This window comes from Leptosomus discolor, chromosome 4 (genome assembly GCF_034619465.1).
Source record: "Leptosomus discolor isolate bLepDis1 chromosome 4, bLepDis1.hap2, whole genome shotgun sequence".
Classification (NCBI taxonomy): domain Eukaryota; kingdom Metazoa; phylum Chordata; class Aves; order Leptosomiformes; family Leptosomidae; genus Leptosomus; species Leptosomus discolor.
This window is the reverse complement of record NC_141394.1, coordinates 10,299,525-10,315,998: the sequence shown is the minus strand read 5'-3', so window position 1 is coordinate 10,315,998 and position 16,474 is coordinate 10,299,525. Positions and strand designations below refer to the sequence as shown.

Sequence of the window (16,474 nt, the reverse complement as noted above, 5' to 3'; positions counted from 1 at the left end):
CAACTCTGTAACACACATCAGAATTATTAGTAAAAGTTGCTGAGAGCATCCTTGTGAGCAGAGAGGCTTAATTTTATTAATTCTCACTTTGAAAGTTTTATCAGAGCTCAGGTATTCTTGCACACTTGTTTTTACCTCTGTCTTAGTTTCTTCAGACTGGGAACCACAAAGTTTTTTCTCCTTTGAATATTTTTTTTTTTTTTTTTTTTTTTTTCTCTCCTGTCCCTCTGTGACAGGAAAGACCAAGGTACTGATCTGGCAAAGTCCCTTACTCAGATGTTTGTCAGTGTTTCAGTGTCTTGCAGTGGTTTCAGAGGGCACTAATTGTCTCTTTCAAATGGGTGTAGAGGGAGGCCTGCTTCTCTGTTTAGAAAGGACTGTGTAAATGAAAGCAGCTTCTCTCTGAGCCTTCACATGTCATTTGCATTAAGCATTTCTCCAGTGTGGGATCATGCGCCAGCCCCAAGGAGAGGAAATCCAATTTGCTTAAGCGAACAACCTGTGGAGAGGTTTGGAAGCGTAGGGGTTGCTCTCATTGTTTGTCTCAACCAAATTTGTGAACTAGAAATGCAAAGCTGGATTTGCTTTGGAAAGCAGTGATTTATTGTGTGGAGTCAATAAATGTGTTTGCACTTGACTCCTTTGGACATGCATAATAGTTTATCTTGGGAACCTCCCACAAAAGCATTCATTTCTTCTTATCTTACACCAGAGGCTAGGGCCAGTTGCACACCTTTGTTTCTGTTGTCAAAGAACTGGCTGCAGGCAAAGATGAATTAGAGGAGAAAGTTCGAGGTCTTCAGGCATTCAGCATTTGACCTGTTCCCTACCTGATCACACTTCCCTTTTCATAGAATCACAGAATGGTTTGGGTTGGAAGGGACCTTAAAGATCATCCAGTTCCAACCCCCTGCCATGGGCAGGGACACCTTCCACTAGACCAGGCTGCTCCAAGCCCCATCCAGCCTGGCCTTGAACACTGCCAGGGAGGGGGCAGCCACAGCCTCTCTGGGCAACCTGTGCCAGTGCCTCACCACCCTCACAGTAAGGAATTTCTTCCTAAGATCTGATCTAAATCTCCCCTCTTTCAGTTTGAGAGTGTTACCCCTCGTCCCATCACTACCCTCCCCGATCAAGAGTCCCTCCCCACCTTTCCTGTAGCCCCCTTTAAGCACTGGGAGGCCCCTCTAAGGTCTCCCCGGAGCCTTCTCCTCTCCAGGCTGAACAACCCCAAGTCTCTCAGCCTGTCCTCACAGGGGAGGTGCTCCAGCTGCCTGAGCATCTTCGTGAACTCCTCTGGACCCACTTGAGCAGGTCCGTGTCTGTCTTGTGCTGGGGACACAGCACTGCAGGTGGGGTCTCACCAGAGCAGAGTAGGGGGGGAGAGTCCCCTGCCTTGAGCTGCTGCTGGCCACGCTGCTTGTGATGCAGCCCAGGGTGCGATGGGCTTTCTGGGCTACGAGCGCACGGTGCTGGCTCATATTCAGTTTTTCACCCACCAGCATCCCCAAGTCCTTCTCCCCAGGGCTGCTCTCGATCCACTCATGGCCCAGCCTGTGCCTGTGCTTGGGATTGCCCCGACACTCAGGTGCGGGACCTTGCACTCAGTCTTGTTGAACTCCATGAGGTTTGCATAGGCTCACCTCTCCAGCCTGTCAAGGTCCCTCTGTGTGGCCTCCCTGCCCTCCAGCAAGTCGACTGCACCGCTCACCATCGTGTCATTGGCAAACTTGCTGAGGGGGCACTCGATCACACAGGCCATGTCGCCGACAAAGGTGTTTTCTCAAAGAACAAACTCCTCAAGCTTTTTTTCTTTATTTGTTCCCCAGTGAAAGAAGGTAACACACTTCAGGGACGCTTTCATTTTAATTTCTTTTATTCTTTAAGGTGTTAAAGTGTGCTGCTAAAGCAAAGTGTCTATGAACATGGCCTTGATGAATATGGCTGTAAGATATAGGAAAGGGCAGATTTGAGAAACCCACTTTTTATGTGCTTTCTTGTTTAAGGTGTCTTTGGATAACCCGTTTAAGAAACCAGGCTGACATACAATTAGCATGGTTTCTGATGGACTGATTAAAATCTGGTGGGGTGGTCTGAAAGAACTGTTCCCTTGCTTGAACCATTCAGTTCCTCTGCCTAGTAAGCCCTACAGAGCTTAGCTGTTTAACTTGTGAGCTTCGAACATTTTGTGGGGACTTGGAAGAGGCCTGCCTGGTAGGTGTTTTAGGAGGCACAGGAGGATGGCTACACTCAGGCAGGTGTGCTTCAGCATGGCCGGAGGCAAGGTAATGCATTTAGGAACAGCCAACAGGGACCCTGCTGATGCGGTGGGTGACTGAGCAGGACTGGAGTGACTCTGAAAAAACTTTGAGTGCTCCTGGTGTGTTAACACCTGAGTGGTAAGAGGTGATGTAATTCCTCTGTGTATATTAGGGGCTTACAGTTCAGGAGGAATGGTGTTATATTAACTGGGTATTTGGCATTCCTGTAGGAATACTAGTCTGATTTTTCACTGTTCAGTGACCCTGGTTTGGAGGATGTGGGGGGGGATGCACAAGGATGGAGGGGATCTGGAGGAGAGGCTTGGTTCCTCATAACAGAAGGTTTGAGCTCGATCTGAATCATTTCTCAAAGGGAAGGTTAAGGGGTAATTTGTAGAAGGCTACAGAGGGAACAGAAATTCTTATAAATAAAATGTTCTGTCCGTAAGAAAATGGAGTAGCCAGAAAATGAAAGCTAGATAAATTCACCTTAGGAATTATGTAGACTTACTGTGAAGATAGGGAATCATTGGAACAATTTCCTGGGGTGTGCTATGAATTATTCTGTATCACTAGAAATCTTAAATCATGGTTGGATTTTTTCCCTTAAAGTTATGCTTGTCCTTAGATTGTAGCTTTTGGACCAGAATCAGGAGTTCATTTATTCAGTGAAGTCAACTGGCACAAGCCTCCTTGCATTAAAAACCAGGGGAACTCCATTTCGGTATGAAATCTGTGAAAGTACAGTAGCACACAGACAGTGTCATGAAGATGTACTATTCAGCTCACCTACTTCTTAATGTCACACTGAAGGGGAGGCTGAACTGCCGTAATTTTGTCTCTTTACTTTTCTAATACTCCTGTGCATAAGTTAGTAGAAGGTAAAAACCACTCTGTTCCCACATTAAAGGCCGTGGCTTGATTGCACGTAACTCTTGCTGAAGAAGCCACGTGTGAAATCGACAGAAATAGTCTGCAAACATGGCTGGTCACATCATTTGTATGCTGCTTTATTTCTTGCTCTGGGAAAAGGGAAGGGAAACAAAAAGGAAAGGAAAGAGGGAAAGGACCCCTTCCCACCTGCCGTTACTGGTTACATCCTTTTCCTGTGGGTCATGTTCTCCACTGGCTGGTGTGACTGGCCAAATGAATGCAGAGGAATTATGGTGGCATAAAACTGATGCAAGCTCAGAATTATGGAGGTTATAAGCTTGTACCACATTAGAAACACAGCTTGCAGTAACAAGCTGTGCAGCGTTCTAGCTCCTGGGAGGATTAATTACAGATGGTAGCTGCGACAGCTAAATCAAGTACCTATAATGTTATGTAAACTTCATTAAACAAACTCGATAGCAGTGCTGTAATCTATGAGAAATGGAATAGGATGGCGAGGGTAGAAAAGGAGAATACTCTGTAGGAAGTTTAAAAAAAATCTTCAGTGTCTAAATCCGCTGAAGCAATTTCTTCTACCTCTTATGCTTTAATGGTAGAATTTTAAACCACAAGCTTTTAAACTTCTTATCTGGTAAAGCCTTGGTAGCTTGAATGAATAACAACTTTCTGCTAATGTGTGCCAAGTTCCTCTTAGTCAGCAAGTCCTGTTTTATCTTATATGCTAAATCCTTCCTGATATTCTCCAACAACATGCATTTGATCAATTCTTGCTTGTGGAAATCAGAGGAAAAAGCACGGAAGATCAGCTTCGTTGTTGCTGCTATGGTTGGTTACGGTACAGGGTTTATAAGAGGCTTTACGCTAACTTTGACTGCAAGTTCATGTTATAATCTAGAAGTTAAGCATTTCTGCATGTTGATATCACTAAGCAATATTTTCTAATTTAAAGAAAAGTCGAACAAATGCAAGGTCATCATGTGCTAGCTGTCACCGGTAACATCAGGGCATTGTTCAGTGTTGCACCGAATTGTAGGTAACCATGTGCCGCTGCAGGAAGGAGTGGTCACATTTTCCCCTGCCTCCCTCAGAGGCAGAAGCCTGATTCGGGGAAAAGTGAGTAATTCTCTGCTGATTCAGCAAGTTGAATCTGCTCAGCGGAGAGTCCCGTGAATGGCAGCACTGGTGCTGGGAAGCAGGGCACGAAGGAGGATGGGTCAGGGGAGAGAGTTCACGATAGAGGCCACAGTGGGATTAGTTCATTTCACCCGTAGCAGCTCAGTTATTGCAGCAATGAGGAGCTGAAAGGCCAATCAAATTAACTGAGCTTTTACTTTCCAGACAGGGAGAAGTAACCAAGGAGGAAAAGCCAAGCTTCTACTTGGAAACACTTCTGCTTTTAATATGCCATGTCTTGGTGGGCAGTGCAAAAAGTTTGTGTGCTTGTGTAGTTCAACTGTTTGTTTGCAGTTGAAAAGTTGATGTTGTATTAGACGTTTCTGACTGTATACACTCACAGCTGTGTCCCTTTGCCTGGTTGAAGAATAAAGTCAATAGTAACTTGTCCTTAAAGAAACTACGGTATATCTAATACCCACAGGAATAGCTTTTTAATTTTATTTTTCCTCAAAATAACCCTACCATGTCTTTATCCTCTTTCAAATCCTTGTCTCTGGACAGTTGCTTTAATGGTGACTTGTGTAGTTCTTTCAAGATCAGGAGGCTAAAACTAGGCTGTGGGTTTAGGGATCCTGATTGTGTTTTGATTCTTTTCTCAGCTATTTTAGCTGTACGGTGGCTCCCCTTGACTTGCAAAGGGTCAGTATTTTCAGAGAATAACACTGAACATGTTGATGCATAAATTTAGGCTTGGGAGCTTGACTTTACTCACCTGTTATGGAAAATGTTGACTTTTAAAAATGTAATCCTTCTTTTGTAATTTGGGAGGGCTTAAAAGAGAAGCTGGTCTTGCCTAGTGTTTCTTTTCAATGTAGGAAACAAGTAAAAAGGTTGCGCCATTTAGAGAAAGGTAAATTTTGGGCAACAAAATTATTTCAGCTTTCATATTGACATTAAGTCAGAGGGGTTTTTTTAAATGCATTTTTGTTTTAAAGTCGTCTTTAAGGAACCCAGGACTGGAAGGCTCACTCTGCACTAGTTAAGTTTAAGTGCTCAGAGGAATTGCTTCTGGTTCCCCACAGTTTAGGTGCAGCTAAAGAGATGTTTTGGTCTCATCACATAACATCATATAGTCTCCGTGTTTGGTGGGTCAAACACATGTTTTTAGGGGAAGTGTTGGAATTTTTACAATTTGTCATAAAATGCTGCAAAATTCCTTTTTCTTTTCCTCTCACTAAAGGCAATCCTCAGTCCTGCTCTAAAACGCTTTGGAGCTGGTCCCACGTGCTTCCTTCGGTAGGAAACACAGCACGATGAAACGCTGCCTGTTCCTTCCCGCCCTTGCTCGCTTCTCCTTGGTTACAGCCCAGGAAGCCTGCATGTGTTTTGTGCCCAGTGTAGGATTAAACTTGAGTAGTTTTACAGAGCTAATGAGTGGAATATCAATGGGATCTCTGTTAGCTCATTTTTCAGCAGGGCATGGCTTTCCTAAGACTGTGAGTTGAGTAAGTGGCCAATCAACTCAAGTACCAAAAATAATAAAATCATGCAAGTCCAAAACCAGACGAATTGCAAACAACTTTGACGGTCCTGAGCTTCAGCCAAAGTGAAGACAGATTTTTCTTTTTTCCAGGTTTTTATAACTTTTTTCCCTCATGGCCTGCTGCTGTGACATCTGCAGACCTTGTTTGGGGACAGGTTTTGTGTATTCAAACTTTACAGTAAGCATTTTCTGTTGGGTTAGACAGGCAGACACGTAAGGCGTTTTTGCAGGTCGGAAGGTAGTGTACGTTTGCCCTTCCTATAAAGTCATGTACCGCTGTGCTCTGTATTCGGTTTGCCATCATGGTAGAAAGGTGGCATTCATCCTGTTTTACAGATGACGTGCTAAATCGTTTGCCCAAATCCTCTTTCCAGTCTGTGACAGAGCTGAAAACCTGTCTCTTCTAACTTCTGGTCCATTCCGCAGCCTTCATGCCTATTTCCTTGAACTTTTCCACTCAGACTTTTTATGGCCCTGTCACTTCTGTGCGTGCGTGCGTGACATGATAAACTGTTTTGGCGCTCTTTTCCCAAAGGGATGAGGGATTTTACCTTTCGCCTGGCTCTCTTGCTGTTTCGAGGTTTACAAAGCCTTCTATTTGTTTTTGTAGCACATGGCCCTGGGGTGTTCTGCAGTATTGGCGCGTGGTCTCTAGGCATGACCGTAGGACAGATTGCTCTTAAACAAGGCTCTTGCCTGGCAGAGATTGTCCCTTTGTAATCATCACTTCTTCTAAAGCTGACATAAAATGATATGTCTCTGAGGTTAACAAACAATAAAATCCTTGTTTGCAAGTGCAGGAGATAATAATGGTTTGAACTACTGTCTCATCCCTGTAACCGCTAGCTAGTACTTGACTTCAATAAGCATCAAGGGCAGAGGCTGTTTTATGTGAGAAAAATAATATAAAATGGTCATAAACTCACAAATTACAGGAGATTGCAGTTTTCAGAGCAAGACTTCTGCTGCAGTAAATACTTTTTAAACCGTGGTTTGAGTGTTGGGTGGTTTAACCAACAGTGTTGCTTTCAAGTTCTAAGCTGTTTCTACAGGAGCTATAGTGATGGAAAGGTCTTTATTCCATTTCTTTTTTAAAGAAATACGGCTTTCTGTTCGCTACAGGGACAGTATGCTGTTTGATGAAGTTTCAGCAAAGAAATCACTCTTTGTGTTAGAGTAGCATGAAATATGATTGCCCAAGAAATATGGGTCCCCATGCAGGGCTCTGTTGGCACAGGGAATGTTAAAAGTGGCTTTTCTCATTCTTTTCTGTTACAGTCTGCAGTTCACGTTGCATCTTGTTGCTGCTGCCTTCTGCTCTGGGTCCAACGCATAGCTGTTGGAGTGAGGTCTGTGTTGACCTGAAGTGGGCAGGGGGTGGACAAGTGCTCCGTGGGCACTCTCTGTAGGTCTGTAAAACTCAGATCGGTTCTCAAACGGAGAAATTCTTGTACAAATTATGGATGTGAATCAGTAGGAAAAAGACAAGAAATCTGACTTTCCACATGTTACAAATTTGGGGATTATAAAATGCGTCCATTCTCAGCTGCTTTTTTCCTTGAGCATACTGGCAGATACCAGAGTTGCAATTAAAGCTGAAGTCAATTAAGGCATGTTTAAGGCCATTGTGAGGAAAAACCATAGCATTTCATATGCATGCGGGCAACTAAATTCCTCTCCAGACTTGATTGAGTTATGCATAAAGTTTTGGTTTAGAAGTTTTAGGAAACACACATGTAAAAAACAGCTGATGAGAGGTGGAGTGATAAAACACCAGGAAGGAAGGATCCAATTCTGATAGTTCAGAAGTCCACAAGGACAGAGGGGAAAGACTGGTAGATCACTATGTGCAAACATTTATTCTCCTCCATTTCTTTTTTGTGTGCTTTATACGTAAAATAAGAAAAGGATTAGAAGGGTTAGGGGAAATAGGAATTAAAAGCTAGTTTAGACACTGGTGGGAATGGATAGCAAATACCAGAATCTTTTTGGCAAATGTTAGTGGCTGGGCCACAGGGGACCTAGATGGAAATCCTGCTTCGTACTCGGTCTGTTGCATGGCTGGATAACCCCAGTTGGATGAAGCTGTTTTATCTCAGGGAGCGTTGGCGCGTGGTATGTAGGACTTTGTGACTGAGCTGCCGTCGCTAAAAGTACCAGCCCTATTCATAATTGTTGTATAACTGATAAATGATGTTCAGCGAGCCTGGTGATGTGCAGTTTGCCTCCCGTCTGGTGTCAGCTCAGCGAATTTTGCGTCCAGCGTGCATTTTCTGAAACCATGCTTGCATCTCAGCCCTGTTACATAATTTATTTTGTGACCTAGGAAATTTCGGTCCATATCTATGGCTGCCGGAGAAAAAGGCTGTTCCCTTTGGTGGCTGAAAACGTTTCAGTGTTTCGTAGCTGTAACAACTGGCAAAAAAAAAAAAGTACAACGTGTCACATCTGTCAAACTGAAATCAAAAGACATGACCTGTAACAAGCTTATTTGGTATTCAGGACTTTATAGCACCTTGTCTCCTGCCTGATCCAGCAATTATCTGTGCATTTGGCCTTTTTTGCTGTTTTTAAACTTCCTGCTGCTATGAATTGTGAACATCGGCCAAGAGGAGATTTTTATATTAACTGTACTTGCATAAATGGGCATAATGCAGACTTTATAACGATATGCAAAGGAATAATTGTATCTACAGTGTCATCATGTAGAATTATGTTAACTCATGCTAAATGCTGCAAAGATCTAACTTGTATCATTAATCCTATTCATCTTATCATACCTCATTCATTAAGGTAAGGAGTCTGTAAGTCTGCAAGATCAAGGACTTGTTCTGACCAGAGCTGATCTTGCTTAGCGCTGGCCATCTCGGGGCGAGAGAGTCATGTCATAACACTGGTACATTACCATTTGCCAAGGTATTTATTTTGTATGTGAGGTCTGTGTCAAGCCTAGTAAATGCTTCTCTGCAGATGTCCTGAAAAGGAACATTCCTGGAGAAATCTTAGGTTTGTAATCATCTATTTAAACCTTTTCCTTCCTGTTAGTTGGAGTTACCTGTATCATTGCAAATTGTGCTTGCTCAGGAAAAGTATGTTCCAAGAAGAGCATTTTCTTGTACTGAAGTTAATTATTCACAAGAATTGCAGAGCTTATTCTGTCTTTTTGTTCTCATATCAACTGCCTCATCTCAGGGGTATTCGTGGTGATAGAAAAATCTGGCATAGACCTTGCTTAGTTTTTTGCCAGTTGCTAAAAACAGTCTTTTTCCTCAAAGTGGGAAATAGCTGTGTCTTGTGAAATAGGAGCGGGCCATTTGTCCTATGTTGATAACTGTTCCTCTGATTAGGAAACAGGAGCAGCCCTAAGTGATTTTTGAAGACTCCTCTTTGTGCAGAGCCATCGTGTCTAATAAATGCTGCTTGTTGCTTGTGCTTTGTGAAGGTGCTTTGTGTGTAAAATGTCTAGTGCAATTAACAGATGACAGAATAAAATGAAGGGTGTAGGGTCAGCTTACAAATATTGGCATCTCTTCAATGGAAAACTGAGACATAAATCACCATCTGGGTCAGGCTGCAGCATGCTCTTATTAAGAGCTGTGAATGGGATCACAGGTAAAGCTCTCCTATCCAGGCAAACATACCAAAAAGGGCAGAATGCCATGCATAGCTGATTTCAGTGAGCCATCTAGGGACAGCTTGCCTTATCTTTTTCAATCGTGACTGATCACATTTCCCTGTGAAAGATAACCCTGTTAGCATTAAAAGAAAACCCGGCAAAAAGCATGTATTTTCCTGATTGTGAAGTGTAAAATCTAATGTTCTTCTTTCTATCATAAAGGAAAGGTTTATTTTAGGTGACTGACAGATAGATCAGACTTACTGATAATCCTTTTGCCTTGAATCAAATTGTGCTGTCTTGCATTTTGAGACTTCTCCCGGATATGGGTAAGATTCAGAAACCTTTGCCTCCTTTGTAGCTATTACTGGGCATACAGCAAGAAAGCATCGGAGAGAGCTTCTGTATTTCACAACCATCATCTCTAGGGATAAGCTGCATAAACTCTAGGAGGCTTTGATTCATTCTGCCTGTTGGACTTTGTTTTTGTTTGTTTGGGTCCTGCTGTAGGCCTTTTTCTTTGGCAAAACTGGCACTGTAAGATCATCTGGGCATTAGCAGTTGGTAATAATAAACTCTACTTTTGTTGTCATTCATCTTAGTTCCCCAGCTTGCTGTTTTGTTAGCAGACCCTACATGTGCTTCTTGTGAGGTACCTTTTACATTGGAATTTAAAAAATATATTTTAAATTTTTTTCTTCTTGAGGTGTCTGTTAAATGTCTTATTTGGGGTTTGGTTGGTTGGTTGTTTTTTTGTTTTTTGAGTCTTTTTAGAGCAGACAGTGCAGTGCACTGCTGGGAACTGTGTTTCTCCCTGGAGTTCCTTTGGATTCTCAGTGGAAAAGTGAGACTGTGCTCATGCGGGCTCTGAACCCAAATATCCAATTCAGCTTCCATTTTAGAAGCCGTGCTGCTGAAGCGGCAGTCTAGGAGGAGAATAGGCTGTTACGAGTGGAATGGGAGCTGATGCAGGCTAGAATGTGCAGGGTTAGATTTCAGCTGGGGAAGAGGTTCTCCCTTTATTTTTGGCTCCTCTTTATCTGGAAAATTTGTGTGAGAGTAGGTTCTGTAGCAAGAGATAGATGTTAGCAAAGGTTATACTTCACAGAGCTGTGACTTGGATGTCTCTGCATCTACATCTGGTGTTTCCACTTCGTATTTTCCTGCAGCTATTCTTGTTTTGGGAAAGTTTCTTCCACAGAATAGCTGTTGGTACCATGCACAGGCAGATACTGCGTGGTACTGAAATCTCCTAGATGTAAAAGTGTCATATTATTGCATGATGTTTTTCAAATGGACGAGTGCCAAAGAACCTTCAAATCTATAATCCTACCAGACACAGATCTGTAAAGACCATACCCCTGACTTCAGCAGCATTCAGTGGTTCTGTCTGTCGAAAACATCCTGTGAGTCCATGCCAGAGGGAAGCCTGCTGTCAGACTTAAGGTCTTGCCTTGTATTTTGATCACACAGCATACACAGGGAATGCAACGTGGTGTTGCTTGTGTTATTTGCGAGCATCAGTCTGTTTTCCTGTATGAAAAATCCTCCTGAAGTTTGAGAACAGCAGTGCATTTCATAGACACAGGGAAAGGTAGAGTGTGACTGGGCAGGTTTTTATACTGATAGGGAGGCAGGTGCTGGGAAAATTCCTACCTGAAATTAAGATCCCAGCCAGGACAAAATTGCTCCCCACCTCACTACCCTTGGAAAGCTGTAAAACACAGGATTCTTTGGGAGGATTTCCAAAAGTGTTTTGTCAGGACAGTCTGGTACTTTGGAGTTATTTTTTTCTTTTCTTGCTTTAAGAAGACTAAACTAGATTTTCTGGCCTTTCTGGATAAACCTTGTCTTAATTTTCATGCCTCTTACCTGCCTTTGACTATGAGGAAGCCTCAAAATGTCTCTAATTAGGGGAAATTAAAATGCTTTAAATAAAAAGCAATTAAAAAAGCGTTGTCCCTGATGAGGTTTTGACAGTAGCGCTCGTGCTGGGGGCACGAACTTAAAGGGAGGGCACTGTATGTGCACGCTATGGGGCTGAATAACTGGAAGGGTTTGATGGATCTAGTTAGCTGCTGGAATACATTTCGTGGCTTTGGGCAACTAAAAGTGAAATTGCTGTTGGCTCTGTCTGATTTTTTCACAGCTCTGCATGGTGGGAGGTAACAAGCCATATCTGCTGCACATGAATGGAGACGAAAGCAGCCTCAGAGTCCCAGGAGTTGCCACTTAGAATAAAGCACCGGCTGCAGAGCAAGCCACTTCTCTGGAAGCTTGCTTTAGATAATTCCTCACCCATAACTGTGGAGTTTGTAGAGAAGGGGAGCTGGGTTGTTCTGGGGACTTTGCAGGCAGCATAGAAAGCTGTTTTGGGGAGAGGTTGGCTGTAAGCGTTCAGTAGTCGTCAGTCGGTAGGAGATGGTGTTGTGAAGAGTCCTACTGATCACATCTGCGCTGTCTGACCAGCCTCAAATCAAATTGACCTGTGCTTTACTTCAGCATAGATCGCTGAGCACTTACTCAAATGAAATTATGAGTGCCTGTTTCAGCGCTGACAAACAAGTATGATAATGAATGTTACAACTCGTACAACTGTGGTTGATGTGATGCATTTAATTGCGAGTTCCTGCAAGTAAATGGCTTTTAGATATCATGTAAAGGAATTAAAGCCTAATGGCCTGACCATATGATACAAAGCCCTGTGACAATTGGATGGATGATAATGGTTCCCTCCGTCGCTGGAGATGTAAACAGACACTTCACACACTGTTTTCCCCACAACTGTGCTTTAACTCTGTTTGTAATTGAAGGATTAGTTGTCCTGAATTTAACCAGATATGAAAAGGGAAAGAGAGAAGAAGAAGAGAGGAAGCCTGTACTTGCTCATGTGTCTGTAAAATGCTGAACACACAAAGATCAAGTAATTGAGCCAAGCCAAATGTTTATACAAGGGCACTTCTAGTGCCCCCATCCTTAGCAGGACTGAAGTTCAGTTTGCCTGGAGGTTAGGATGAAATGAGATGATTGTAGACCAGAGACTTTTTTTTATTTTGTTTATCTGCAGGAGAATCAAAGCAGGGCAAGGTACAGCTTCGATGCAGGGTCAAACGTGGGTTTTGTTAAGTGCAGCTTTTGTTTTTGATTCATTAGCTGAAAGTAGAGGGAGGAGAGCTTGACCGGATGAACACCAGCAGAAATAGTTGTTTTGCTGGGAGAAGAAGAAAACCTTGACAGTGGACTAAAGGGTGCATTTCTGCTGACTTTGTTGGACTTCAGTGTTTAAGAAGTGAGGAATGATGGCTTTATTTCTGGGTTGCTCATTGACAGCTGCTAAAATAGCCTTCAGAAGGGCAGCTGTCTGCCTTTACCCGGTCCCTTTTAAAGAATTTATTGTGGAGCACCTTCTCTTGTTCTTCTTTACAGACTTGCTCAAAGGTTTTTTCTGACCAGCATAATGGAGATCCCCTTATGAGGAAGGTGGTTTTGCTCACTGTTCTAAATTGCCTCCTATCTGTTAGCACTTTGATGTGTTTCAGAGAGGCACCCTGCTTGTGCTTAGGTGTATTGAACAGCCAGTGTTCTCCTTGAGCTGTCAGCAAATGTACCTGGCTCCTAGAGACAGAGTTTGGAGGTTTCGGAGACATCAAGCAAGTTGTGTAACAGTATGTTAGTAAATGATTTATACTTAGTATTTTTTGTTAAAAAAAATACTTTTGGTTAAAAATATGCTAAGAAGGGGCATAGATGGCACTTCCATAGATAGCTTAGTTTTGGCTACCCCTGTCTGTTCTGGTGGAAGCGCTTTGTGGACATCAAAGATCAGTTCATCCTCCTAAGATTTCATTTAGTGTTGTCTATTTTGATGAAATTGTCTTTTAAGCGCACACTTATTTCCAGATGTGATTTAGACATAATGACTGTGTAGGAGTAAAGCTGACACTACTGGTGCATTTTATGAAGGCCACCAAACAGGAGTGACCATCATTCATTACCAGCTTGTGGAAGCAAAAGAGGAAAGCTCTGCTTTTCTGCCGCTTTCCTAAGAGGTCTGGTTCCTTGCTGTCTCCTTCCTTTGAATTTGTGCAATTGCCGTTACGTTGGAGCAATGGACGAAGTATGAGTATTCTGTGTGACAGGCTGCTCCTCCTAGGACTTCCATCTTGCTTAAATCACATTTCTTATGCTTCTCTATAAAATTTAAATGACGTCTGGAAGGAAGGGACTTGCCAGACCCATCCATCTGAAATATTAAAGTTGTTTTACATTACATTGGCATTGCTCAAACTAAAATCTCAGCTCTTGGGATGGGACGTGTGACCAGCTAAAAATGAGGACGCAGCATCCACGGGAGACATTTTGGAGAGAAAAGGTAATATTATTTTTTACCCTAAACATGTTTGAGCTTTAGATTTTCTTCTAGAGTTACACTGGCTGCTGTGACTCTTCCTTGGGAGCAATCACTGTGCGCAGTCCTTGGGTTTTGGGTCAGCAAAACTGACAGGCTTGGGTCTGCCTTTACATTCTGGTCTATTAAGAGTCCCTGGCTGCCAGTTTTACAAATAACGTGGTAGTTGCATTTTTTTTTTCTTGTGCTATTTGAAAGGATAATTGGCTGCATCAAAATTGTGGAATGATTTCAATCTAGGAACTGAGGGGTTTTACCACTGTGTTGTTATTAGGTGTTAATGAAGTTGCATACAACACTGTCCAAAATGATTTTCCTTGAACAGTTAGGTTTTGGAAACAAAAGTTTTCATGAGACAAGATGATTTGCTGAAATGCTTCACTGTGTTTTCCCTTAGAGGTATTTCAAATCACCACTAAACTATCATTGCCTTTCAGACTGTTTTTACATTCTGGGAAAGTTTAAAAGCTTAAAACATTCAGAAACTTTGTAATCTGAAAATTTTGAAGACATTTGAATAATGAGATGGCACAGAGATGGCAAAATTTGGATTGCCTTTTGTCACAATGTGGCTTTCCACAGCTGGTGAAGTTTTGAAAAGTTAGAGAAAGTAGCAGAGCTGACCAACAAAACAAAATGCTTGCAGGGGCAAGTGGGAAAGGGTAAATGAAGTAAAATGGCCTGAATGTTAAGAATACGAAATGACGAAAAAAGCAGGGAGAAGAAAGGAGAAATGACAGGAAAGGACGTTATAGGAAGGTGTGGAAAATGCTTCCCCTCTCCATATTCAATGCATTTGAAATAATTTCTGACATGATCAATTTTCTGAAGATACTTTGCCTTTTTCCAAACCACCACCTTGCCAGGCGTCTGAATTTCAGTTCGGTTCCTTGAGTGTGCGTAGCAGGGCTTATTGGGGTCACAGTGTAAGGCTGGATTAACATTCTTAAGAGGCTCTCACTTTTGGATAGTCTGTGTGAATTTTTCTTATCCCCTGCTGTGTGGTGGGAACCATGTACTGATGATTCCTAGCAAGTGGCATAGCTGGAGGAGGTTATTGGAAGTGCCAGTCACTTCTCTTTATCGTGGCCATGGCTTGGAGAGCCAGCAGGGAGCGTGGGGGCCTATCTGCTGTCCTTCTGCCCCAGGTTGTCTTTCTTTTTTGCTCTTGGAGCTAGATATGTTCACTTCAGCATGGCAACATGAGTAAAATCCCCATCCTTTCCTGGCATCCCGGCTGACATTTTTTCGATATGCTTGCAGACCCAATGTGTAAATGCAGCTGTAATAACGTGTGGTTCACTTTGCTACAAAAGTTACACTGGGGTAGCTAATCCTTTTCCTGGAGAGGGGACTCTCTTATTCTATAAAACTCTTTTCCCAGTGCAAATTGTGGGGTGGGGAGGGTGGGGTGGACGCGATATGACTTGTGCATGTAGCTCGTGGGCATTTTAATCGTGGTGTACTGTGTCTGCAGACATGGGAGTGGTACCTAGATTAATCATACAGGTAAGAATAGTAAAAAAAAAAAAATCTGAGTGTTGGGTTGCTTTCAAGCCAAGTATGCTCTGAGCCAGGCTCTGAAATTCTGTTTCTGTTCCTCTTCAGGGAATGGGAGAGCTCTGCAGATTAATAGTGGGATAAGAAGCAATTTTTTATCCCTCAGTAGAACCCTGTTTCCAAGCACAGTGTGTCTTGGCTGTCTTAATGTCTTAGCCCGGTGGGGCATGGTATGGGATGGGGAATTTGGGATTTCCCTTGAGCAATCTGCTTTTGCAGGGAGAGCCCTCGCTTTCTCGCTGTTTTCATCAAGCATCTTTCATCAGCAAAAAGAAGGGATGTTGCATGCAGGCATCCTCCCTCAGCTACACATCACGCTTTGTAGGCTTCAAAAAGACTGAAGCCCCTTTGAAGGTGGGGGGATGCTGAAGAATTTTTAGTGTGCTGTGTTGAGAAGAGTTGAGGGTTTGCTTTCAGTAACCCTCTGTGTTTTTAGGAGTCTCTTCTCAATCTGAAGCTGCCTGGTGCGTGTTTTCGAGGGGAGGATGCTAGACGGCTGCGTTCAGGCTTCACAGGGGCAATTCCCGCTTGGTCTAGCTGATATTTTAACATGTTTGTCCTGGAAAGGTGATACTGCAACCCTTTCCCACTCATCTGTCCCTGCACCACCTCTGTTTAACATTTCAGGGCGGCCATATAGTCCTACAGATATGAGACAATCATAAAATGAAACTGATGAGTCGACCCTTGAAGGTGTGTATGTTTTGGCCTTCTGTACCACTAATGCCAAACTGTGCAGTGTCATCACAGCAGATTCTAAATTTGTATTCTATGGAGGCACAGAAACTTAATGTAAATCCAGCTCTGGGATATTACGTGGTGATCTTTAGGGTTTTTTGGCTAGACAGAGGAGATTGCTTGAACTTTTTGGCAAAGGAATGATGGCAAGGACACTGCCTTGCGCAAAAATGTTCTTGTTCAGGCTGTTGCCCGGTAATTGAGGAGGGCTACATTTATGATAGCTTCTTTCAGGCTTGCTCACCTTGCAGAATAAACCCATAAACCTGTACTTCAGGTCCCAGAACTTGAAAGGAAGATTAATAGCAGAACTTAAACACCTATTGGGTGGATTTAAA

At 42.9% G+C, this 16,474-nt stretch overlaps 1 protein-coding gene across 1 annotated transcript in view; it reads left to right on the top strand.

Annotated features, from left to right (window-relative positions):
* Positions 1 to 3,905: 3,905 nt before the first annotated feature.
* Positions 3,906 to 16,474, top strand: part of FRAS1 (Fraser extracellular matrix complex subunit 1) — a 139,859-nt gene continuing 127,290 nt past the window's right edge. The window contains exon 1 of the mRNA XM_086464383.1: positions 3,906 to 3,980. Coding sequence (XP_086320509.1) covers positions 3,906 to 3,980 — 75 coding nt within the window. The remainder of the gene's footprint in view (positions 3,981 to 16,474) is intronic.